The sequence below is a fragment of the Cetorhinus maximus genome, unplaced genomic scaffold, assembly GCF_964194155.1.
Source record: "Cetorhinus maximus unplaced genomic scaffold, sCetMax3.hap1.1 HAP1_SCAFFOLD_1914, whole genome shotgun sequence".
Lineage (NCBI taxonomy): Eukaryota > Metazoa > Chordata > Chondrichthyes > Lamniformes > Cetorhinidae > Cetorhinus > Cetorhinus maximus.
The window spans coordinates 38339-63299 of NW_027597854.1; the positions used below are offsets into that span (position 1 = coordinate 38339).

General features: G+C 43.6%; 1 protein-coding gene across 2 annotated transcripts in view; it reads right to left on the reverse strand.

The window, feature by feature from the left end:
• Positions 1–24885, reverse strand: part of prpsap1 (phosphoribosyl pyrophosphate synthetase-associated protein 1) — a 45590-nt gene extending 20705 nt beyond the window's left edge. For both annotated transcript variants that reach the window (XM_078537112.1, XM_078537111.1), the window contains exons 1-5: positions 24753–24885; positions 14272–14324; positions 12346–12412; positions 9352–9524; positions 6857–6972 (exon numbers count right to left, since the gene is read on the reverse strand). In XM_078537112.1, coding sequence (XP_078393238.1) covers positions 6857–6972; positions 9352–9524; positions 12346–12412; positions 14272–14324; positions 24753–24835 — 492 coding nt within the window. In that variant the 5' untranslated portion in view covers positions 24836–24885. The remainder of the gene's footprint in view (positions 1–6856; positions 6973–9351; positions 9525–12345; positions 12413–14271; positions 14325–24752) is intronic.
• Positions 24886–24961: the final 76 nt, after the last annotated feature.

Sequence of the window (24961 nt, forward strand, 5' to 3'; positions counted from 1 at the left end):
GAGAGGAGATCTAATTGAGGTATATAAGATGCTAAAGGGGATAGATAAAGTAGACGTGCAGTGGATGTTTTCCCCTTGTGGGGCATTCTAGAACGAGAGGTTAAGGGGTGGTAAATTTAAATCAGAGATGATGAGGAATTACTTTTCTCAAAGGGTTGTGAATCTGTGGAATTCACTGCCTCAGAGTGCAGGGGATGCTGGGACGCTGAATAAATTTAAGGAGAAGATAGACAGATTTTTAATTAGTAATGGGTTGGAAGGTTATGGGGAGAGGGCGGGAAATTGGAGTTGAGGCCAAAATGAGATCTGCCATGATCGTAATGAATGACGGGGCAGGCTCGAGGGGCTGAATTGCCGACTCCCGTTCCTAGTTCTTATGTTCAAATATATAAATTAATGTATAAATACTCAACGGCACCAGAATGCACCTTGTCTGCTGCGTTTGCTCCTAATTACACTTCACTGCCTAAATTAAACATTTCACTTTACCCCAATTGTTAACCTTTTATTTTCAGAGGGAAAGAGAAGGATTGTACATATTAAATAGTTATAAGTCAACCTTTGAAGCCTCAGAAAATTCTTCCAAAAATGGGTGACTTGTAGCTGAGTATAAAATGTGAACGGCTGGCGATGGTGTAGGTGTAGCTGAGTATAAAATGTGAACGGCTGGCGATGGTGTAGGTGGAGCTGAGTATAAAATGTGAACGGCTGGCGATGGTGTAGGTGTAGCTGAGTATAATGTGAACGGCTGGCGATGGTGTAGGTGGAGCTGAGTATAAAATGTGAACGGCTGGCGATGGTGTAGGTGTAGCTGAGTATAAAATGTGAACGGCTGGCGATGGTGTAGGTGGAGCTGAGTATAAAATGTGAACGGCTGGCGATGGTGTAGGTGTAGCTGAGTATAAAATGTGAACGGCTGGCGATGGTGTAGGTGGAGCTGAGTATAAAATGTGAACGGCTGGCGATGGTGTAGGTGTAGCTGAGTATAAAATGTGAACGGCTGGCGATGGTGTAGGTGGAGCTGAGTATAAAATGTGAACGGCTGGCGATGGTGTAGGTGTAGCTGAGTATAAAATGTCGACGGTTGGCGATGGTGTAGGTGCAGCTGAGTATAAAATGTGAATGGCTGGCGATGGTGTAGGTGGAGCTGAGTATAAAATGTGAACGGCTGGCGATGGTGTAGGTGGAGCTGAGTATAAAATGTGAACGGCTGGCGATGGTGTAGGTGGTCGCCATTTTGAAATATGAAAAGAAACATAACATCGGTAATTCAAATTAATCAATGTCACATGTTTTCTTGAATGAATTAACTCTACAAAGGTACCCTTAATCATAACCAAAATGTTTTAAAAACCGTCAAATTCATCGTCTTCAACATCCAATTCTGAATCACTTTGGCTATGGCATCATTGTAAGGATCCCGCTCTGGATCAGATGTGGTGCTTTCAGTTTCAGAATCATCCCTCCACAACAAATCTTCCTCTCCATCCATTCAATTAGCTATTCCACATTTTTTGAATGATCTTATGGCACTTTGTGCATTAGTAGCATCCCATGGTTTTTTTTCTCCAACAATCATCCACCCATTCCATTCAGCGTGAACATGATCTGTGAATGGCTTGTTGAAACACACATCCAAAGGTTGAACTACAAACGTTAAATTCCTTGTGTAACTGCAATGTGGATGTTATTTCTTTGCAGGTGGCTCTTGATCTCATCAGGTATATGGCATCTGAACACGTCCCACACTAATAAGCTGCATTCTTTGAGTAGGCCATTGGGATGACCTTTCCACACATCATCAATCCACAACTTCATTCTCTTTATCCATCCATCCAACTGTTGTCATGAACACGCACAAAAACTCCTGCAGGGAACTTGATTTTCGGCATGGTTTACATTTGAAAATTATCATAAACTTTAATTTTGTTCCGTCGGCCATGCAGGCTAGTTTCACTGTGAATCTTGTCTTCTCATGTCCTGAACCTTTCCACTCCACGGTTCGGTTGCTGGGGTATATTGAAATTCGAGGGTGTTCCACCCGTGTGGCACAATGGGTACTTGTGCTTTTGTCGCTCTCTGATGATAAATCATTGGAAACTGGTCATTTTAGGATCAAGATCTTTGGTAGTCTCCAAGCGATCTTGGTCTTCTGCCACAACATTAGTCATTTGGTTCCATAAAGCAGCTACACCAGCCAGCTGTTGCTCTGAAATCTCTGCTGGATTCAGGGTTTGATTTGGCTACTAAAGTGCACATATATGTATTGAATTTCTGGTGACAATGTAACCATTCTGAAGATTTTCAAGGACCCATTTCCATTCTATAGTCCCTGTTCTCATGGTGCATTTGGTCTTGGGCATCTGCTTCAGGGCGATTACTGCTTCTTCCATTCTCACAACAGTTTATCATGAGCACTGAATTCCCTTGCTGCGGCACAGTTCTTTGTCGAGTTAGCTTCATGCTTCATTCTTTTTGCCGGAGAACCAATTTCTGTTTGTCGTTTGCCACATGCAATCTGCTCTATCTGGGCATGTCTTAAACACCCACACACCTTCTTGGCAACAGTCTGTATTGCCTGCTTGATCCCATGTGCAGACTTAGGAGGTGAATAAAACATGTATTTGAGGCAAAAAATTGAGGCCAACTCCTAATGACTCCTTAACAGAAATGGGGGGGTTAACTTACATGCTGAGTGCATGCCTAAGCATGATACCAAAAAAAAATGGGGTCGTCTTATAAGCTGGGTTGACTTGTATGCCAAGATCTACAGTATATAGTTTAGTGTTTAGACAAACTAGAATGCAGCAGTAATGAAGTAGTGATTAATTTGCACAAGGTAATGGCTAGGACACCCACAGGCTGTTATGCGCAATTCTGGGTGCCTTTTTTTGGACAGAAATTTCAAGTAATAGTGTGTATTTATTCACCAAGAGGGTTTCATGAATAGGAAACAATAGTTATCAGGCAAAACAAGATTGTTTTCTCTGCTGTAATACACGACCTAAGAGGAAACTTAATATCGGTTTTAAAATTGACTTGTTTTGTAGTGTGAAATAGGGAAAATCTACTTTTCCTGGCTGGGGAAAAGTGATGAGCAGCCATTAATTTAAAACGACCAAAAATGGAAGGTTAGAAGAAATTTATGTTACTGCTTTTAAGAACATACTAATAATTAAGGAGTAGGCCATGAAGTGTTTAAGACAGAAACTATAGCATGTTTAAAAGGAAAACAGTGGCTATTTGAATCAAAAGAATGTACAGGGTTATAAGGAGGGGGAGGGTTCTGGAGAGGGGATACATAAGCTTACAAAGCAAAAGGATATGGCAGCATTGCAGGGCAGCTAGTTAGGTAATGATACCCAGAGTGTGACAGGAAGGGACAGAGTGTACAAACATAAATAAAAAGCACCAAATAGGGTCAAAGGGGGAAAAAATGGTAAAAAGGCAAAATTACTGGTTCTTTACTTAAATGCACATAGTATTCAAAACAAAATAAATGAATTAACTACACAAATAGAGGTTAATGGGTATGATCTTATAGCCATTATGGAGACGTGGTTACAAGATCATCATAGCTGGGAACTAAACATTCACGGGTATGTGACTTTTCGAAAGGACAGGGAGGAAGGAAAGGGTGGTGGGGTAGCTTTGTTAGTATGAGATGGAATAAGTACGATAGCAAATGATCTTGGATCGGAAGATGTAGAATCGATATGGGTGGAGGTAAGAAATAACAAGGGGAAGACGACACTGGTGGGAGTAGTCTATAGGCCCCCTGACAATAGCTATACTGTAGGACAGAGAATAAATTAGGAGATAATGAGGGCATGTAAAAAAGGCAGAACATTAATCATGGGTGACTTTCATCTTCATTTAGATTGGGAAAATCAAATTGGCAGAGGTAGCCATGAGTAAGAATTCAGAGTGTATTCGGGACAATTTCCTAGATCAAGATGTTGTGGATCCAACCAGGGATTAGGCTATTTTGGATCTGGTAATGTGTAATGAGGCAGGTTTAATAAATGATCTCAGAGTAAAACATACCCTAGGAAACAGTGACCATAACATGGTAGAATTTAGCATTCAGTATGAGAGTGAGAACCTTGGGTTGGAAACAACTGTGCTAATGTTAAATAAGGGCAGAGTTGGCTGCAGTGAACTGGGAAAGGAGTTTAGCAGAAAAGACAGTTGATGAACAATGGTAGGCGTTTAAGAAAATAGTTCATGACTCACAACAAAGATATATCCCAGTGAGGAAGGAAGATTCTAGGAAGGGGATAAACCAACCATGGTTAGCTAACTCAAAAAACTCCAGTAGATTAGTTAAGCATGATTTCCCTTTCATAAACCCATGGTGACTTTGTCCAATCCCATTAATGTTTTCCAAGTTTTCTGTTGCCTCATCTTTTATAATAGACTCTAGCATTTTCCCCACGACTGATGTCAGGCTAACTGGTCTATAATTCTCTGTTTTTTCTCTCCCTCCTTTTTTAAATAGTGGGGTTACATTTGCCACCCTCCAATCTGTAGGAACTGCTCCAGAGTCTATAGAATTTTGGAAGATGACCACCAATGCATCCAATATTTCCAGGACTATTTCCTTTAGTACTCTGGGTTCTAAGTTAAAGAGGGCTGTTAAAAAGCAAATAGAACCTCAGGATTTACATGGAGACTGTGGGTAAAATCTCCCATGACTGGCTTGGTGTGGAATTGGGGGTGTGGGGGGGCGGGGGTAGAATTAATCAGGCAGGAATTGTGCTAAACTTAAATAAGGGTAATTACAATGGTACGAGGGCAGAGTTGGCTGGAGTGGACTGGGAAAGGAGTTTAGCAGAAAAGACGGTTGATGAACAATGGTAGATGTTTAAGAAAATAGTTCATGACTCACAACAAAGATATATCCCAGTGAGGAAGAAGGTTTCAAGGAAGATGATAAACCAACCATGGTTAACCAAGGAAGTTAAGGATTGAATCAAATTGAAAGAAAAAACATACAACGTGGCAAAGATTAGTGGTAAGCCAGAGGATTGGGAAAGTTTTAAAAACCAACAAAAGATGACCAAAAAAATGAAAAGGGAGAAAATAAACTTTGCGGGTAAACTAGCAAGAAATATAAAATGGACTGGAAGAGCTTCTTTAAATATATAAAAAGGAAGAGAGAGGACAAAGTGAATATAGGCCCCTTAGAGAATGAGGCTGGGGAAATAATAATGGGGAACCAGGAAATGGCAGAGGAGTTAAATAAATACTTTGCTTCAGTCTTCACGATAGAAGACACTAATAGCATTCCAAAATACTAAATAATCAAGGGGCAAAAGGTGGGGAGGAAATAAATACAATAACTATCACTAGAGAAAAAGTATTAGGGAAACTGATGGGGCTAAAGGCCGATAAGTCCCCTGGACCTGATGGGTTGTATCCTAGGATATTAAAGGAAGTAGCTACAGAGATAGTGGATGCGCTGGTAGTAATCTTCCAAGAATTCTTAGACTCAGGAAAAGTCCGAAAGGATTGGAAAACTGCCAATGTAACACCCTTATTCAAAAAGGGAAACAAAAAAACAGGTAATTGTTGGCCAGTTAGCTTAACATCTGTCATTGTGAAACTGTTAGCACCTATTATCAAGGATGTAATAGAGCATTTAAAAATACATAATATAATCAAGCAGAGTCTGCATGGCTTCATGCCTGACAAATTTATTAGAGTCATTTGAGGATATAACAAGGAGGGTAGATAAAGGGGAACCAGTAGATGTAATATATTTGTCACCATTAGCACATCCTTTAGCTAATATCACCACCGTCAACACCCCTTTGATCTTTTGTTTATATCGTCTTTAGCAATCTCTCCTTTGCCTCCACCTATCACTGGCCCTCTATCCAGCTCCACCTGTCCCACCCCCCTTAAACAGCTTATATTTCACCACATTTCTATTTCTCTTTAGTTCTGATGAAGAGTCATACGGACTTGAAACGTTAACTCTGTCTTCCTCTCCACAGATGCTGTCAGACCTGCTGAGTTTTTCCAGCAATTTTTGTTTTTGTTTCAGATTTCCAGCATCCACAATATTTTGCTTTTATACATGGCACTAGTTAGACCACACCTAGAATACTGTGAACAGTTTTGGTCCCTGTACCTAAGGAAAGATATACTGACGGTGGAAGCAGTCCAGAGAAGGTTCACTAAGTTGATCCCAGGTATGGAGGGATTTTCTTATGAGGAGAGGTGGAGTAGGTTAGTTTGGGCCTGTACTCATTGGAGTTTAGAAGAATGAGAGGTGACTTTATTGAAACATAGAAGGTTCTTATGGGGCTTGACAGGGTAGATGCTGAGAGGTTGTTTCCCCTTGTGGGAGAGTCTAGGGCCAGAAGGCATAATCTCAGAGTAAGGGGGCGCCCATTTAAAACAGATGAGGAGGAATTTCTTCTCCCAGAGGGTTGTTAATCTGTGGAATTCTTTACCGCAGGGGGCTGTAGAGGCTGGGTCATTAAGTATATTCAAGGCTGAGAAAGACAGATTTTAGACAGTAAGGGAATCAAGAGTTATGGGGAAAAGGCAGGAAAGTGGAATTGAGGATTATCAAATCAGCCATGATCTCATTGAGTGGCAGAGCAGACTCGATGGGCTGAATGGCCAATTTCTGCTCCTAAAACTTATGGCCTTATGAGAGTGGGACGGTGGGATTAGTTCTGAATTTCTCTAGCAAAGCGAAGATAAAAACAATTGGGAAAATGACTGAATTGTAAATTTTAAATCATTCCGTGTTTAATTAAAACGGAAAACAACTCATTAGCAGGTACTGAATATACATACAGAAACTCAGTATGACTCCCGCTAATTCCCACAATCTCACCTCATCCTGGATGTATTGTAGGAGAAATGGCGATGCTCGAAGATTGTCAACAGGAATGTTGAAGAAGCCCTGGATCTCCTTCTGATGCAAGTCCATTGTGATAATGTGGGTTAAACCTGAGGACACAGCACACAACGCACTAAACAAACAGGCTTTAAACTGAGGCCAAAACAGTCTCTAACATTGAATCTGCTTCAACATAATGCCACTCCCATACTATCAAGTCCTTCTATCAGGCTGGTGTCCCCCTACAGTGCTCAGTAAGGATGCTAACACAACTACCTTTAATGACAAAGGTTCAGAGAAAGGAGAGTCAACATTTTCTACAGTCTCTACCCGTCCTCACCTCAATTTTTATTATCAGTTCAAAGAATTTATGATTTTGTAGAGTAAACAGAGCCAACATTCATAATTAGAAATAACATGCTAAAATATCACAAACACTTCCCCTCCCCAATAATATTACATGTAGAGCATGATGTAATGACACATCAATGAGTAACAGATCTGGAGGGAGAAGTCTAACCTTGGGCAGAGTTCCAAAGATGTACATAGAGCTGTGAATAAATAATAATGGTCTTAAACTACAATCTTGAGTGACTTACTCAGAGAAAATAAACAAACCCCCAAAGAACCCCATTTAGGCCCCGAACAGGCGTCAAGGCATGGTGGCAGTGGACAGGGAGTAGAAGACACAGAAAAACTCCAAGAAAAGATTATAGGCCTGGCAAGCCTACAGATCCTTGAAAGATGGACAAAAGGAGCAGTTTGAAGAGTTAAAAATGTTTATTAAAAGATAGGAAAGAAAAAGCTTAAACACACAGGATAAAAGATACACGGTTAGAAAAATCTTACAAAACAGCCCCAAAATGCTTTTAGGTATGCAATAAAACTATTTTTTTGTAACAGCCCTTATAGATTCAGTGAAGCTCAACGCAAACTGGAGGAACAGCACCTCATCTTCCACTTTACAGCCTTCCGGACTGAATATTGAGTTCAACAATTTTAGATCATGAACTCTCTCCTCCATCCCCACCCACTTTCCGATCCCCATTTTTTCCAATAATTTATATAGATTTTTCTTTTCCCACCTATTTCCATTATTTTTAAATGTATTTCCATCCATTGTTTTATCTCTACCTTTTAGCCTTTTTTGGTTCCTTCCCCCCACCCCACCCCCACTAGGGCTGCTATCTGTACCTTGCTCGTCCTGCTTTCTACCCTTAATTATCACATTCCTTAGATAATATCACCACCTTCAACACCTCTTTGTCCTTTTGTCTGTGACAACTTTTGGTTATCTCCACCTATCACTGGCCCTCTATCCAGCTCTACCTGTCCCACCCTCCCCCCCACCTTAAACCAGCTTATATTTCACCTCTTTTTTATTTTTCCTTAGTTCTGTTGAAGAGTCATACGGGCTCGAAACGTTAACTGTGTTCCCCTCCGTAGATGCTGCCAGACCAGAGTTTTTCCAGGTACTTTTGTTTTGGATTTCCAGCACCCGCAGTTTTTTGCTTTTTTTTTTGCTTTTATCTTATAGATTCTTATCTCACTTAACCATAAATTCCAGGAAATATTACCCAATCCGAGAAATTGCTTTCACTTTAAACAGAAGTACCATCCACGACTTCCCAGAACAACTCCACACTGATGTGGGTTTTCCAAAGGGAGATTTGAAACAGAAGTTACTGCACCACACTGCTATAAAATGGGCTCTCACCATTAGAGTTACTAATGGGAAGACGACCGAACACAACTTCCAGAAACTAGAGCCAGATATCGCCTCGAATGACCATGAGAGAGTTAAAAAGCATGATGAGGAACAGAGACACAAACAGGCTCATAACTAACTTCAGGCACAGAGCACGAGACCTGTCAGTGCTGCAGCCTTGGGAGAGAGTATGGGTATGAGACCAACAGAAAAATAATAGAAAGAGCTCCACAACAGAGATCTTACAGGATTGAGATGGACCACGGAAATACAAGGAAAAACTGCAGCACCTTAATATCTTTGGAAAGGAAGCCAATAGAAATGTGGGCTTACCATTCAGATCCACACAGGGGAAGGACACTCATATCAAACAAAGAGAGAATGCAGAATGTCCTTGATCTCAGAAAGAAATCAGAACAAGATCAGGGAGATTGGTCAATGCACTTCAGAGACTAACTCTGTGAAGTCTGAGGCTTTGTGGGGGGACATGTAGGAGGATGTATATAGTTGGAGTAAAGATTGGGGGAGATGTGGAGAAAAGGGTTAGCATCAGAAGCACCTGATGCTGATGTAACAATGATGTAATGACACATGACAAAGTAACAGAGATCTGGTGGGAGGTGGAGTTCAGCCGCGTGCAGAGTTCCTAAGATGTACATAAAGCTGTGAATAAATAATAACCTTTCAACAAGCTACAGTCTTCAGTAGCTTACTTAGGGAAAATAGACAAACCCCAAAGAAACCCATCTAGGCACCAAACACATGATGAAACATTACTCACCCGCTTTAGCCAGCATGCAAGCGAGTAGCTTACACACAATGGAGCCCCTTTTTCTCATCTTACATTGCTTGCTGTAGGGGAAGTAGGGAATGACACCTATGATGTTCCGGGCACACGAAGTTTTGCAGGCGTAGGCCATGATCAGTAATTCCATCACAGCCGTGTTAACATCTCTGCAATAGTACAAACCATTAGCCTGGTCGGAGTCTCTCGGCAATAATGCAAGTTCACTCAACTCCAGCACATGTATTTACCATGACAGCCATTAACACAACAGTCATATTTTGCTTATCTTATCTCCAAAGGCAAAGATACACAGAGATGAAGGAGGCCATTCAGCCCAACCTCCTACAGGAGGTTACAATCCCCATCACAGAATCTTAAATTGCCTTAGGCTCAATGAGGCAGTCAGGCAGGTATCACAGCAAGCAAGTTCCTTTGATGCAGCCCATAACCCTTCTTGCTCCTTTGAGCACAAAGCTGATTGTAACATCCGCTCAACACAAGAAGTGGACAAGACTGCTCGATGATTGGTGGAATCGGAGATGAGTTCAAGTTTACCAGTTCCGCAATGACCAGGAAATTTAAAGATCTGAGTCTGAGCTGGGAGATGGAGAAGGAGTAGGATAGCATGTGCTACATATTTGGATTCCTTAATTAATCAATAGATTTTGAGCTTCTGTGCCTCTTCAATCCTGACACTGTTCCTGATTGGTGGGTAAGGCTAGTAACATGCTTTCTGATGCTGGTTCTATTCCAGGACTGCACAGGATTCTCTTCACATTTACCAGTAATAGTGACCAGATCTTGTTTTAGATTTCTAGTATTGAATTAATTTATGGAACTGTAAGAAATGAATAAACACATAGCAGACGCTGATTTGTGGTGCTGTGCACAGAATAGAGAAACTTGAATAACAGTGAAGTGCCTTTGTTCAGTATTGCAGAAGAATGAGGGGAAAGGGCTCCTTATTTTAGTGGGTGAAGAACTTGCTGTTAAAATGCAATGTCGATGGGAAAACTTAACCCGCACAAAACTACCCCCTCCCCCCATCTCTCTGCTCCAGTCACTCACCCACATAGTTTATAGAAAAACCCATACTGTTACTGATGCTGTAAAACCAAGTTCACTTTGATCTCCCAAGTAATTTATTTGAAAGCCACGGACGCAGACATGAATAGAGAATGAAAAATATTGAGAGTTCGAAGTCTGCTTGTTTTCTGTAATGCACAGAACAGCGAGTGATACTGGACTTTCTCCTTCCTGCACAATGACATGCAGCCCACTTGCTAATCTTGCACTGTGCATCCAACCAGCAGTTACAGAAGGTTAATATTCTGCAAAACAACACTAAGATAGAACCCCCCCCGCCGACCGACCAGCCCCCTGACCCCACCCCACACTGTCCATACCTGCTCAGCGACACTCGTGAAGATGGATGTTATTTTTATATTTTTGGGAATATGGTGGTAATCTGTAAAGAAAGCTGTGAGTGACAGTGCGCGCGTGCCTGAATGAGCACTATAAGGTAAGCAGGAACCTGACTTTTCAGCTGTTAAATGTTAAAGGGGGTTTAGAAGTGACAAGGGACTTTTACAACTTACAAAGGTTTCATAGGTAATCAAAGGAAGGTTATTAAATTTTATTTGACCCGAAAGAGGAGGCATTAGGAAGTCTTGAAAGATTTTTATATTTTGGAAAAGAATGATCAAAGAGGTGCTAAGAACAATGGAGTCTAAGATCAAAGGGGAACAGGATATTTAAGGAAAGATGTTGAATGGAGTTGAAAACAAAAAACTACTGCGGATGCTGGAAATCCAAAACAAAAACAGAATTACCTGGAAAAACTCAGCAGGTCTGGCAGCATCGGTGGAGAAGAAAAAGAGTTGACGTTTTGAGTCCACATAACCCTTCAACAGAACTGAGTGTAGTTAGGAGAGGGGTGAAATATAAGCTGGTTTAAGGTGGGGGGCGGGGGGGAGAGAAGTTGAGGGTGGGGTGGTTGTAGGGACAAGCTATTGTCCATTTTCCCATTATTTTAAAATCTACAACTAATACCATGTCAGTCTTTCCACCCCACCCCCACTAGAGCTGTACCTTGAGTGTCCTGCCATCCATTCTTAATTAGCACTTTTCTTAGATAATATCACCACCTTCAACACCTCTTTGATCCTTTTGTCTGTGACATATTTTGATTATCTGCTCCTATCACTGCTTGCTTGTCCCTACAACCACCCCACCCTCAACTTTCTCTCCCCCCGCCCCCCACCTTAAACCAGCTTGTATTTCACCCCTCTCCTAACTATACTTCAGTTCTGTTGAAGGGTCATGTGGACTCGAAACGTCAACTCCTTTCTTCTCCACCGATGCTGCCAGACCTGCTGAGTTTTTCCAGGTAATTCTGTTTTTGTTTTGAATGGAGTTGAGGTGCCTGTGTGGGGGAGATGTCCTGAGACCAGCTCTGTGCTGAGGAAAGTTGTGACTTTGATGCAGCCATCCAGAAAAGTCTGTTTTCAGAAAGCAGTCCGTTTCTGAATTTCCTTCGGTTCCACAGCAGAGTGGAAGAGAGGGAGAAGTCATGTGGTGTACTTTATTAAAGTAGCAGCATTGCCTTGGGACATATAACTGGATTTGTATGATTAAAAATCTATAAGGGAGCTGTTGCCAAGTAGTTTACTTGTATGTCTTGACCAAGTGAGCTTTTTTGAAGGAATGTTTTACAAAACTGTTTAATTGTGTAATTTTAACCTTGTGTGCTTAAGTGTTTTTTTCTTGTTAATAAATCTTCTAATTTTAAAATTCTAAAACTGTTACTGGGATTCTATACCTCTGGGAACAGTAGTTTTCCCCTTGTTTTCAAAATACAAAAAAAAAGTTATGATCAGGAAGGCAAGTTTCCCTCTGGGATTTGGCTTGCTCAGTGTATATTGGCTACAGTTGTAACACTGCACAGAACAACGCTGATTACTGAGGTAGCAGCCAGGCAACACTTACCTCGAGATGGTCTGTATAATGAAAATATCCTGCCCACGAACTGATTCTTTTATCTCCACCCGGGTTTCTGTAAGAAACAATGCAACATGCTGAGAAATAAGACATCATTAGTGATGCTTTGATTAACCTGTAACTGAAGTTAAACACTGTTTTAGCCTATAAACAAATTGTTTCACACCAGAGATAACAGTCCAATTTGGGAAATACATAGAGGTAACTCAAGTGCACCTTTCTCTTCATCCTAACAATATTTCAAGCCTTCCTGTACTATGCCCCAGCACAGAAAGCACAATTCCCTTCACTCCCTGCAATGGGGACATTTTACCTGACCAGTAAGTGTTTCTTCCATCTGCCCCCTGGTTCTGAAATTGCAGCTCACTGTGGAGAATCGGTAGGGTCATACAGCACAGGAAGGAGTTATTCATTCCACTGTTCTTCTACCAACTCGAAGGAGGTCAGGAAAAGCAGCTGAGTTACGTTAAAAGCTATTATGTGCACAATTAGTTTCAATCCTTACCATAAAATGATAGCATCAATTTTATGGAATCTTTTAGTGGCTGAAGGAGGGCTGGTATGTACTTCTGGGCGAGATCGGTGTAGTGCAAAGGGTTAATGGTTATGATATATAGACAATGATGTCAATAACAATGTAAGCATAACATCAGGGTCAAATGACCAAGAGGCTCCAAGAGAGCAAGACCCAGAAGTCTGTGTCCAGAGAACATGAGGTCTTTGTAAATAATGTAAAGAATTAGTTTCAAGAAAATCTATATACTGATTATCTCCAAGTCACTCAGAACAAGTGAAACTTCATCAAAACAATTGGAAATTCTGCAGAGATTCCCCACTCTATTGAAATTATGTAAACTTGGCAAGAACAGTAAGGTGGTTAGCGCTCATTTCTTGTATGAAATTGTGATGGACACATACACACACCCCCCCACCCCACCCATGCAGGCCCCCCATCCCTCACACTCAACTCCCCGTGCATGCTTGCACACACACGCCCCCCTCACACGCACACAAACCCTCCTCACACGCACACAAACCCTCCTCACACGCACACAAACCCTCCTCACACGCACACACACGCCCCCCTCACACGCACACACACGCCCCCCTCACACGCACACACACGCCCCCCTCACACGCACACAAACCCTCCTCACACGCACACAAACCCTCCTCACACGCACACACACGCCCCCCTCACACGCACACACACGCCCCCCTCACACGCACACACACGCCCCCCTCACACGCACACAAACCCTCCTCACACGCACACAAACCCTCCTCACATGCACACACACGCCCCCCTCACACGCACACAAACCCTCCTCGCTCATCATTGACCTGAAACTTTAACTGTTTCTCTCCACAGATGCTGCCTGACCCGCTGAACATTTCCAGCAATTTTTGTCTTGATTTCAGATTTCCAGCATTCACAGTATCTTGTTTTATATTAGTGTTCTATCAAAGAAGCCCTTTTCTTAGAAAGCTGCTTATATAAATATCCAGTGATGCACAAACGTCACATTGATCTGAAAGGATATTGTTTAATCTGCAGTCACACACCCAGATATTGTGGTAAATATAAAATAGAACTCCAGATCATTAGTGACTGTGTGCCCCCGATATCCCAACCCCACATAGGCTGCCCTCACCTTCAGTGGAAGAATGCTAGTTATACTGGCTGCTGTGCACCCAGCCACAAAAAGAAGAAATTATCTTCAGAAATGTAACCACTTCTTACAGGTTTGAGGTGGGGGAGGGGGAGAAACAAGGAATCAGGATAATTCCAGAAGCTATGTACACAAATGTCACACACGCGTTTCCTGGGCCAAGAACCGAACAGACAAATTACACTGAACATTGCAGCAGCTATCGTCACTCCACTGTACACAAGGGAACATAGCCCCTTACCCCGGTTTGGTTCCTGGTAAACCACAGCTTTGCCAAGTTCAACTCCAAGACGTCTAAAGAAAAACAAAGAAGTGATTAAAGATTTATAACTGCAGTCTCAGCATTGCTCAGGATGTGATCAACATTATAATTACAGCCTATGTGATTCATAGTTAACCAACAGCAGCTGGAGCCACAAGGCAAGGAGACACTCAAGGACCCAAGGGCAAGCGATTACTATTGATTTCTTTCAAATTAACTTTTGGGTAATGGTTTAACTTTTAAGTATTCATTGGTTTATGAAAGACCAGATAAATTGTACAATTTCCATTTCAAAAATATGCAGAGCTAGTTTTCATAGGTTCAACTAAATTTAAATATCACAGGACAAACTTAACTACATACAAGTGTAAAATTTCCCTCGTTAGCTCAACATTCTTTTTGAAAGTTTTAACCGTTCAATAACTAGGCACACACCAAATAGTTGGGATCTAATTAAGGGAGCAATTCAAGTTGGCCATGCATTGTTCTGTAACCCTACATCACTGGAGAATCTGCAAAGACATAACATTGGAAATGGAGATCTCACCAACAACTTGTATTAAAAAAAACACCTTTAATGTAATAAAATAACCCATGAAGCTTCACAGGAGCATTATAAAACTAAGTTTGACATAAGCCACATAGATGATCAAAAGATGAATCAAACAGCAGGGTTTTAAGAAGTATCTTAAAAAGGGGGGGGCGGGGGGGTAGCAGGTAAAGAGGTGCAGGGAGGGAATTCCAGAGCTTGGGGCCCAGGCAACTGAAGGCGGGGGCGCCAATGGTGGAGCAATTAAAATTGGGGATGAGCAAGAGGCCAGAATTAGAGGAGTGCAGATATTTCAGAGGGCTGGAGGAGATTACAGAGATGAGGAGGGGTGAGGCTATGGATGGATTTGAATGCAAGAATGAGAAATGTAAAATCAATACGTTGCTTCACTGGGAGCCAGTAAGGGAATGGGACTTGGTGCAAGTTAAGGTGCAGGCAGCAGAACTTGGGATGACAAATTTACCAAGGGCAAAATGTGGAGACAAGCCAGGTGGGTATTAGAATACTCAAGTCTCGCGGTAACGAAGACATAAAAGAGTTTCAGCAACAGGTATACTGAAACAGGGTCAAGGATGATCGATTTTACAGAGGTGGAAATAAGCAATTTTACTGATGGCACAAACATGAGGTCAGAAACTCCTCTCGGGGTCAAATGGTTGCAAACAGACCGGCTTAATCTCAGCTGTTGCCAGGGAGAGGGATGGAGTCAGTAGCTAAGGAATGGAGTTTGGAGCCGGGACTGAAAACAATGGTGTCAATCTTCCCAATATTTAACTGGAGGACATTTTTGCTCATCCAGTACTGAATGTTGGATAAACAGTCTGATAATTTAGCAACAGTGGAGGAGTTGAAAGAGTAGTGAGATAGAGCATATGGCCCTGACAAAGGAAGGAAGTATAGCTGAATAGAGATGCTGTTGAAGCTTTTCGTCTTGTGCACATCAGGACAGATGCAAGAATGCCAAATTTCAGAGGGAGCAATAATTTATACTGCATAAGAAAAGGGTGCTGACTGGTTGGTCAAGGCATTGCCATGCAGAATGCACCAGAGAACTATTGTGCCCCCATGCTTTTGTTTAATTCTAAAAAAGTGCAGTGCCTGGACATGCAGAGGACAGGTCCCTGCGTATGAATATATGCAGCTTAGCAAGCGTAAGTGAGCCATATTGTGAGCCCAACCATTTTCTGAATCTGAACTTTGCAACTCACTCAGTTGACTTCAGCTTTAATGACGCTATGTTTGCCCAAATAGATGGTGTTGCCATGGGATCCCCGAGGTCCAGCTCTCACTAACATCTTCATCAGTTTCCATGAGAAAGGTGTTTTTGATAATGACCCTAACCTCCTAGCCCTTACACATTTCCAACATGTAGATGATATGTTTGCTATATTTGAACCTGCAGCTGTGTGTAAGAATTTCCATTCCCACCGTAATGCGCTCCATCCCGCACTCAATTTCACCGTTGAAACGGAGCAGTCCAATGAGCTCCCCTTCCTCGACAGGCTAGTTGAGAAATCCACTAATGAGTTCTCGAGGACTGTCGACCTTCACTGGTCAATATACGCATTGTCATTCCTACAGCCCCACTTGCTATAATATTGGCCTTGTCAGTAATCTCGTAAATAGGATCTGATCCATTTGTTCACCGGGCAATTGGGCACATCAAAGCTATCCTGCAGGATAATGGCTACCCTGATCCGGCCATTGCTTGCTGCGTCTCACACATGCACACGTGTGGTCATAAGGCCGCTACTTTTGGACATGAAAAGTGCCCAGTATACCTCCAATTACCCTGGAGGGTAGCGTATCTCAAAACTGGGGCAACAGAAGAATCTCGCAGATTCAATAGCAACATGAGTGGTATTTGCCACTAACAGGATGCTGCCATCAAGCCAAACAGATGTTCTGCCTTCTACACAAACGAGTAATGTGGTATATTAATTTCAGTGCCAGTGCAATGCCAGGAGCAAAGGACATACGCCCCCAACAGCCGGCAGATCATATCAAACAGCATGTCCCTTTGACTGTTCATAATCGGCTGGTGTACTCAACCAGCCCGCACTTGTAAAACTTAGAATACCATGTCTAATGTTAGATGTGGTTCGATGACTGGACAGCACTTGCTGAACAATCCCAAACGTGCTAAGAATTACACCAATATCCAATTTATGATCATCAGTCGGCCTCATGCTGTGGCACACTAACGCTCGCTAGAAGCTACATATATTCATACGCAGGGACCAGCCCTCTGCAGGCAAAAGGAACATGTCCAGACACTGCTCCTTTTTTGAATTTAGCAAAAGCACTAGGGACAGTAGTTCCCTGGTGCATTCTCCATGGCAAGGCCTTGAACAACCAATTAGCACCCTTTTCTCGTGCACTATGAAATTCAATATTCTTGTGTCTGTCCTGATGAGTGCAACATGAAAAGCTTTGACAGTATGTTTATTTTTTCAGCAATACTCAAGTTCGCTATTATTCTGCTTGTGTGTCAACTATCTCTAACCCAGTAACATAAAAACAATGCATGTTGGGTTTCTAAAACGAGCTGTAATATACAAAGGAAAAAAAATCAGGAGTGGAAAAGCAAAAGAACAGTTAGTTGGTGTAATTTTACCATTTTTCTAAAACAGAGGACCGATTAATACATGATGTGTCGGGATCATAGTACAACCAGGGTTATAATTACGATCAACAAAGAATAAGATCATGAAGCAATCTCTGAAACATTTATTAACCTAGAGCGTTAACACACTCAAATAGTAACTTCTCTATTTGAGGATTTCTTAGATGGTGGGAGCATTACTCTGTATCTAACACCGTGCTGCAGCTGCCCTGGGAGTGTTTGATGGGCACAGTGTAGATGGAGCTTTACTCTGTATCTAACCTCATGCTGTCCCTGTCCTGGGAGTGTTTGATGGGGACAGTGTAAAGGGAGCTTTACTCTGTATCTAACCCCGTGCTGTACCTGTCCTGGGAGTGTTTGATGGGCACAGTGTAGAGGGAGTTTTACTCTGTATCTAACCCCGTGCTGTACCTGCCCTGGGAGTGTTTGATGGGGACAGTGTAGAGGGAGCTTTACTCTGTATCTAACCCCGTGCTGTACCTGTCCTGGGAGTGTTTGATGGGGACGGTGTAGAGGGAGCTTTACTCTGTATTTAACCCCATGCTGTACCTGTCCTGGGAGTGTTTGATGGGGACAGTGTAGAGGGAGCTTTACTCTGTATCTAACCCCATGCTGTACCTGTCCTGGGAGTGTTTGATAGGGACAGTGTAGAAAGAGCAAAGGCAATAGCATAGAGCTTCAAACACAATGGGCCGTAACTTCCTTGGAGTGGCAGTCAGCGTTGCATTGCCACTGAGTGTCCAATTGCTGACACGATTTTTCTTCTGAGCCTCTCACCTGATCTTCCGCCTCAGGGGGCTCGCTACTCGGTGTGGGTGGGGGGTGGGGGGGTGGAGAGAGAGCGTAGGGGCCTCCTCGGTTGTGGGCGCAGGGGGTCCTCGGGTCCTTGGTGGTGGGAGGGTCTCGGGTCCTCGGTGCAGAGGGTTTCAGGGGGTCGGGCCTCAGTAGATGGGGTACAGCAGGTCTGACCTTGGGCCTGCCAGGGGTGCAGGTGGGTGTCAGGTTGAGTCGGGCCTGTGGGGAGTTGGGGGGGGGGCGGGGGTCTTGTCATAGGGGAGGGTGGGAAAGTATGGAGGGGTCTGATTGGGTTGGGTTGTGGTGGGGCGATCAGCCTTGGATGGATGTGGGGGTGGCAGTATGGCCCACGGGGTCGAGAGAGCAGTATTGTGTGGGCGGGGTGATCCCATGGATGTCAGCGGGTGGGGAATACCGTGGAGGGGGTGGCTAATCAGGGGTGGGGCAGTCCCATGGGGGGGTCAGTGGTATGGAGGGAGTCCCGCGGGTGAGTCCGTCTGGGTCTTTACAATATTTACCAAGAAGTTAGAAGAGGTTTTACTTCTTGTAACTTTTTCTGAGTAACTATTGGTGCAACCCAGTTGGAACCATCTGAAGGTTGCGATTTAAATTGCATTTTCGGATGGTTCCCAGCACAGGGCAATTGCCCAGAGGAAGTTTGCGCTCCTGGGCGATTGCCATGCACACCCTTATCTGAAGGGGTTCTCCAGTTCATCTTTGGGTTGCCCCCCAAACCAGCACTGAAGAGCTCGGAACTTACGGCCAGATAGCTTCGGTCCAACTAATATTTAAGGAAGTCATTTTGGTTTATCACAACGTCAAGCAGGCACTTCAGCATCACATATTGAAGTCTAAGCTGCACCAGAGACGTGACGCAACCTCAGTGTTCACAGATAATGTCACCCAGTTGTCAGGTACAAGTTTTTGCTACCTCCACCATCAGTACACTGTTGTTGCAGTATGTAGTATTCACACGATGCATCACACCAACTCCCTTCAACAGCACATTACAAATCTGTAACTTCTGCCATGTTTAAGGACAAGGGCACTGAGCACAGGGGCACATTCATAGACGTTTACAGCACAGGAGGCCATTCGGTCCATCATGTCCTCACTGGTCAACGAAGACGTGACTACACTAATCCCATTTTCCAGCGCTTGGCCCATAGCCCTGGAGGCTATGGCAACGCAACTGAATATCCAAATATTTCTTAAATATTGTGAGAGTTTCTGACTCAACCACCCTTTCAGGCAGTGAGTTCCAGACTCCCATCACTCTCTGGGTGAAAAAATTTCTCAACTCCCCTCTTAGCCTTCTACCTCTTACTTTAAATCTACCTTTTACGTTAAGTCTATGGCCCCTGGTTATTGACCACTCTTACTAATGAAAAAAATGCCTTCCTATCCACCCTATGTCCCTCATAATCTTATCCACCTCTATCAGGTCCCCTCTCAACCTTCGCTTCTCCAAAGAAAACAACCCCAGCCTATCCAATCTTTCCTCATAGCTCAGACCCTCCAGCTCAGGCAGCATCCTGGTAAATCTCCTCTGCACCCTCTCCAGTGCAATCACATGCTTCCTATAACGTGGTGACTAGAACTGCACACAGCACTCCAGCTGTGGCCTAACCAGCGTTTTATACAGTTCCAGCATAACCTCCCTGCTCTTGTATTCTATGCCTTGGCTAATAAGGACAAGTATCCCATATGCCTTCTTAACCACCTTATTTACCTGCCCTGCTGCCTTCAGGGATCTGTGGATATGCACACCAAGGACCCTCTGATCTTCAGCACTTTCCAGGGTCCTACCATTCATAGTGTAATTCCTTGCCTTGTTAGCCCTCCCCAAGTGCATTACCTCACACTTTCCCAGGTTGAATCCCATTTGCCACGGTTCTGCCCACCTGACCAGTCCATTGCTATCCTCCTGCAGTTTACTACCATCCTCCTCACTATTTATCATCCTGCCAATATTCGTGTCATCCGCGAACTTCTTGATCATGCTCCCTACATTTAAGTCCAAATCATTTCTGTACACCACAGACAGCAAGGGACCCAGCACTAAGCCCTGTGGAACCCCACTGGAAACAGACTTCCAGTCACAGAAACATCCCTTTACCATCACCCTCTACTTCCTGTCTCTCAGCCAATTTTGGATCCAAAGTGCCAGTTTGCCTTGGATCCCATGGGCTCTTACTTTCTTGAGCAGCCTGCCATGAGGGACCTTATCAAAAACCTTGCTAAAGTCCATGTAGACCACATCAAATGCATTACCTTCATCAACACTCCTGGTTACCTCCTCAAAAAATTTGATTAAATTTGTCAAACGTGGCCTTCCCTTAACAAATCCATACTGACTAATCCGTGGCTCTCCAACTGCAGATATATTCTGTCCTCAGAATTCTTTCTAGTAACTCCCCCACCTCTAAGGTTAGACTGACTGGCCTGTGATTTCCTGGTCTATCCCTTCCTCCCTTTTTTAATAATGGGACAATGTTAACAATCCTCCAGTCCTTTCGCACCTCACCTGTGGCCAAAGAGGATTTGAAAATTACTGCCAGGGCCCCTGATATCTCTTCCCTTGCCTCCCTCAACAGCCTGGGATACATCTCATTCAGGCCTGAGGATTTATCCACTTTTAAGGCCGCTAAACCTCCAGCTAATACCTCCTCTCTCTCTCTCTGTTAATTTCCTCTAATATTTCACAGTCCTCCACCCTGATGTCTATACCTGCATTGTTCTTTTCCATTGAGAAGACCAACACAAAGTATTCATTGAGGACTGTACCCAGGTCTTCTGGGTCCACATACAGATTACCCCTATGGTCCCTAATTGGCCCTTCTCTTTCCCTAGTTATTCTCTTGCTCTTTATATATTTAAAAAACCCCTTTTGGTTTTCCTTTATTCTACCCACCAACGCTTTCTCATAGCTTTCCTAGTTACCTTTTCAGGTTCCCTCCTGTGCTTTTTATACTCCTCTAGGGACTTTGCCATATTGAGCTCTCGGTATCTACCATAAGCTTCTCTTTTTTTCTTAACCCTAACCTTTTTGTCCCTTGACATCCAGGGTTCTTCGGACTTGGTCCTCTCCTTTGTCTTTAAAGGAACATATTTGCCCTGTACTCTTGCTATTTCCTCCTTGAATGCCTCCCATTGCTCTGACACAGTTGTATCTGCAAGTAGCTGCTCCCAGTCCACTTGGGCCAAATCATATCTCATCTTAGTAAAATTAGCCTTTCCCCAGTTCAGAACTTACATCCCCAACCCAACCTTATCCTTTTCCAAAACTATCCTAACTCTAACTGAGTTATGGTCACTATCTCCAAAATGCTCCCCTACCAATACACTTTGCACCTGCCCGGGCTAATTTCCAAATATTAGATCCAGAACTGCCCCCTCCCTTGTTGGGCTTTCCACATACTGGCTAAAAAAGATCTCCAAGATGCAACTTAAGAATTTTGCTCCCTCCCTACCTTGCACACTAAAACTATCCCAAGTTAATACTTGGATAGTTAAAATCCCTGACTATTACTGCCTTATTATTCTTACACTTCTCTGAAATTTGATGACATATTTGATCCTCTATGTCTCCCTGACTGTTTGGGGGTCTACAGTATACACCCAACAGTGTTTTTCCCTTTTGTGTTTTTTTACTTCTACCCATGTGGCCTCATTTGATGATCATTCCAAGATATCATCCCTCCTCACTGCTTTGATTCCTTGACCAATATTGCAACACCCCCCGCCCCCGTCTATCGCTCTCTCTATCTCGTCTGAATACCCTATAACCAGGAATGTTGAGTTGCCAATCCTGCCCTTTTAGCCAAGTCTCGGTCATATCTATGATATCAAACTCCCACATGCCTATCTGTGCCCTCAGCTCATCTGTCTTATTCCTCAGGCTCCTTGCATTAAAATATATTCCATTTAGCCTTGCTAAACTCACTCCTTCCTTATCTAGCCTATGTTTCCTCAGCGTTCCAGACTCACTCACTCGCCTTTTAACTTCTAATTCCATCTCAGTTTCTCTCCCCTCTGAATTACTTTTCAGGATCCCAACCCCAAAACCATTAGCAAACCTCCCCATGAGGATGTTGGTCCAGTTCCTGTTCAAATGTAACCCGTCCAACTTGTACAGGTCCCACCTCCCCGAGAAACGGTCCCAATGCCCAGGAATCTAAAGCCCTCCCTCCTGCACCATCTCTCCAGCCACACATTCATCTGCTCTATCCTTCTGTTCCTATACTCACTACTGCGTGGCACTGGGAGTAATCCGGAGATTACTACTTTTGAAGTCCTGCTTTTCAATTTTCTACCTAACTCCCTAAAATCTGCTTGCAAGGCCTCATTTCCCTTTCTCCCTATGTCATTGGTCCCAACATGGACCATGACCTCTGGCTGTTTCCCCTTCCTCTTCAGAAAGCCCCGCAGCCGTTCTGTGACATCCTTTACCCTGGCACCCGGGAGACAATGTACCATCCCGGAGCCATGTCTACAGCTGCAGAAGCACCTGTCTACTCCCCTCACTAATGAATCCCCTACCACTATAGCCCTTCCACACTTCTTCCTCCCACCCTGAACAGCTGGACCACCCACAGTGCCATGGCCTTGGCTCTGGTTGGCCTCCACAGAGGAACCATCACTCTCACCGTTTTCCAAGGCTGAAAAATGGTTTGCGAGTGAGATGCACTTGGCAGATTCCCTCACTACCTGCCTGGTCTCCTTCTGTCTGGTGGTCACCCATTCCCTCTCTGCTTGCACTTCCTTAATCTGCGGGGTGACCACGTTCTGAAACGTGTTATCCACGAACCCCTCAGCCTCATGACTGCACCGTAGTGCCCCCAGCTGCTGCTCAAGCTCCAAAACCCGGAGCTCAAGTTGCTCCAGTCGGAGGCTACTCCTGCACACACGGTCATCCAGACCACCAGGAGCGACTAGGATTTCCCACATAGCGCAGGATGTGCAAATCACGGTACTGAGCTCCCCAGACATATCTTAACTAAATAGAATATGGACCACTGTTTTTATTTTACCCTTACCCCTACTTGAGTCTCATCGTTTTAACCTCTCTGTCCCAAAGTCTCGCTGTTTTAACCTCTCTCTCCCGAAGTCTTGCTGTTTTGACATTATCACCCCTTAGTCTCAAACCATCCTTACTTCAAACTATATCACTGTTCTTTCACTGTTCTGGGTTAAAATCCTGGAATTCCTTCCCTAACAACACTGTGGGTGTACATGCACCACAGGGACTACAGCGGTTCAAAGTGGGGGCTTACATCACCTTCTTGATCAATCAGACATCCAGAGAAAGAATGAAAACCTTCAAGAACAGTCTGGATAGGTGACTCAACTCTTAATGTTGCACTCCCTGCTGACATGGGATATTGTGCAAGAATAAATTGGGATACAAATTTTAAATTTCATTTCAGAGACCTTTCATCAGAATACAATTTCTCTCTGTAAACTTACACTGCAGTTAGATTGTCCAGTTTCAAGCCACTCACTTTAGGAAGGGCGGAACAGGCCACAAAGTGGGTTCAAAAACCGAATTGCTACAGCACAGGAGGCCATTCAGCCCATCATGTTTGCTCTGGTTCTCCAAATGAGCAATGCCCTAGTACCATTCCCCCACCTTCTCCCCAGGACCCTGCATATTCTTCCTTTTCAGATAATTATCCAATTCCCACTTGAATGCCTTGATTGAACCTGCCTCCACCACACTCTCAGGCACTGCATTCCAGATCTTCACTACTCACTGCATGAAAAGGGTTTTCTCGCATCGCTTTTACTCCTTTTGCCAATTACTTTCAATCTGTGCCCTCTTGTTCTTGATCCTTCCACCAGTGGGAACAGTTTCTCCCTGTCTATTCTGTGCAGACCCCTCACAATTCTGAACACCTCTATCAAATCTACCTTCAACGTTCTCTTCTCCAAGGAAAACAGTCCCAGCTTTTCTAATCTACAGAACTGGAGCTAACTCACAGATCGGTCATGATCTCGCTGAATGCTGGCACAGGCTCATTGGGACTAATTCAATTGTCACCAGGAATTAAAAACCTATTGATAAGGAACAACGTGGGAAATCAGGACTGTCTCATTTCAAAAAAAAGGCGATCTGATAGAGACTGGTCAAATTATCAGACTTTCACTGGTCAGTTAGTTGATAACAATGGGTTAGATATTTCAGATCTCCAAAAGAGGCAGGAGTGAGGAGAACATATTTATACACAGAGGGTGGCTAGGTTTCCTTCCCACAAATGGTAAGGGAGAAGTGTGAACGTGGAGTGCGAGTTGAGAGCTGGCAGTGACATTACAGGCCAAATGGCAAATGGGCCCCACACAAAGCACCCAGGCCCTCAACATGTGCCGCACAGACAAGCGGATCAGAGGACAAGCAAGACCTAAGCTTTCTCCTGATGTATTAAATGAAATCTTACTCCTTGCACTATTATTTACCAGAAGTGCCAAAAGATTGGAGAGTCCACTTACTCGGTTATGCGTTTGGCTAATTCAGTGCAGGCTGCATTGGAGTTGGCTGAGAATACACGGTATCCACCTTTTGCCACATTCATCTTTGGAGACTGGCACAAATTGGCAATTCTGCAGAGAGTGAGAGAGTGGGAGAGGTGACATCTCCAAATACCCCCTCACTCCCCCCAACCCTCACAAGCTGTACCCCCCTACCCTCCCCCCCTCCC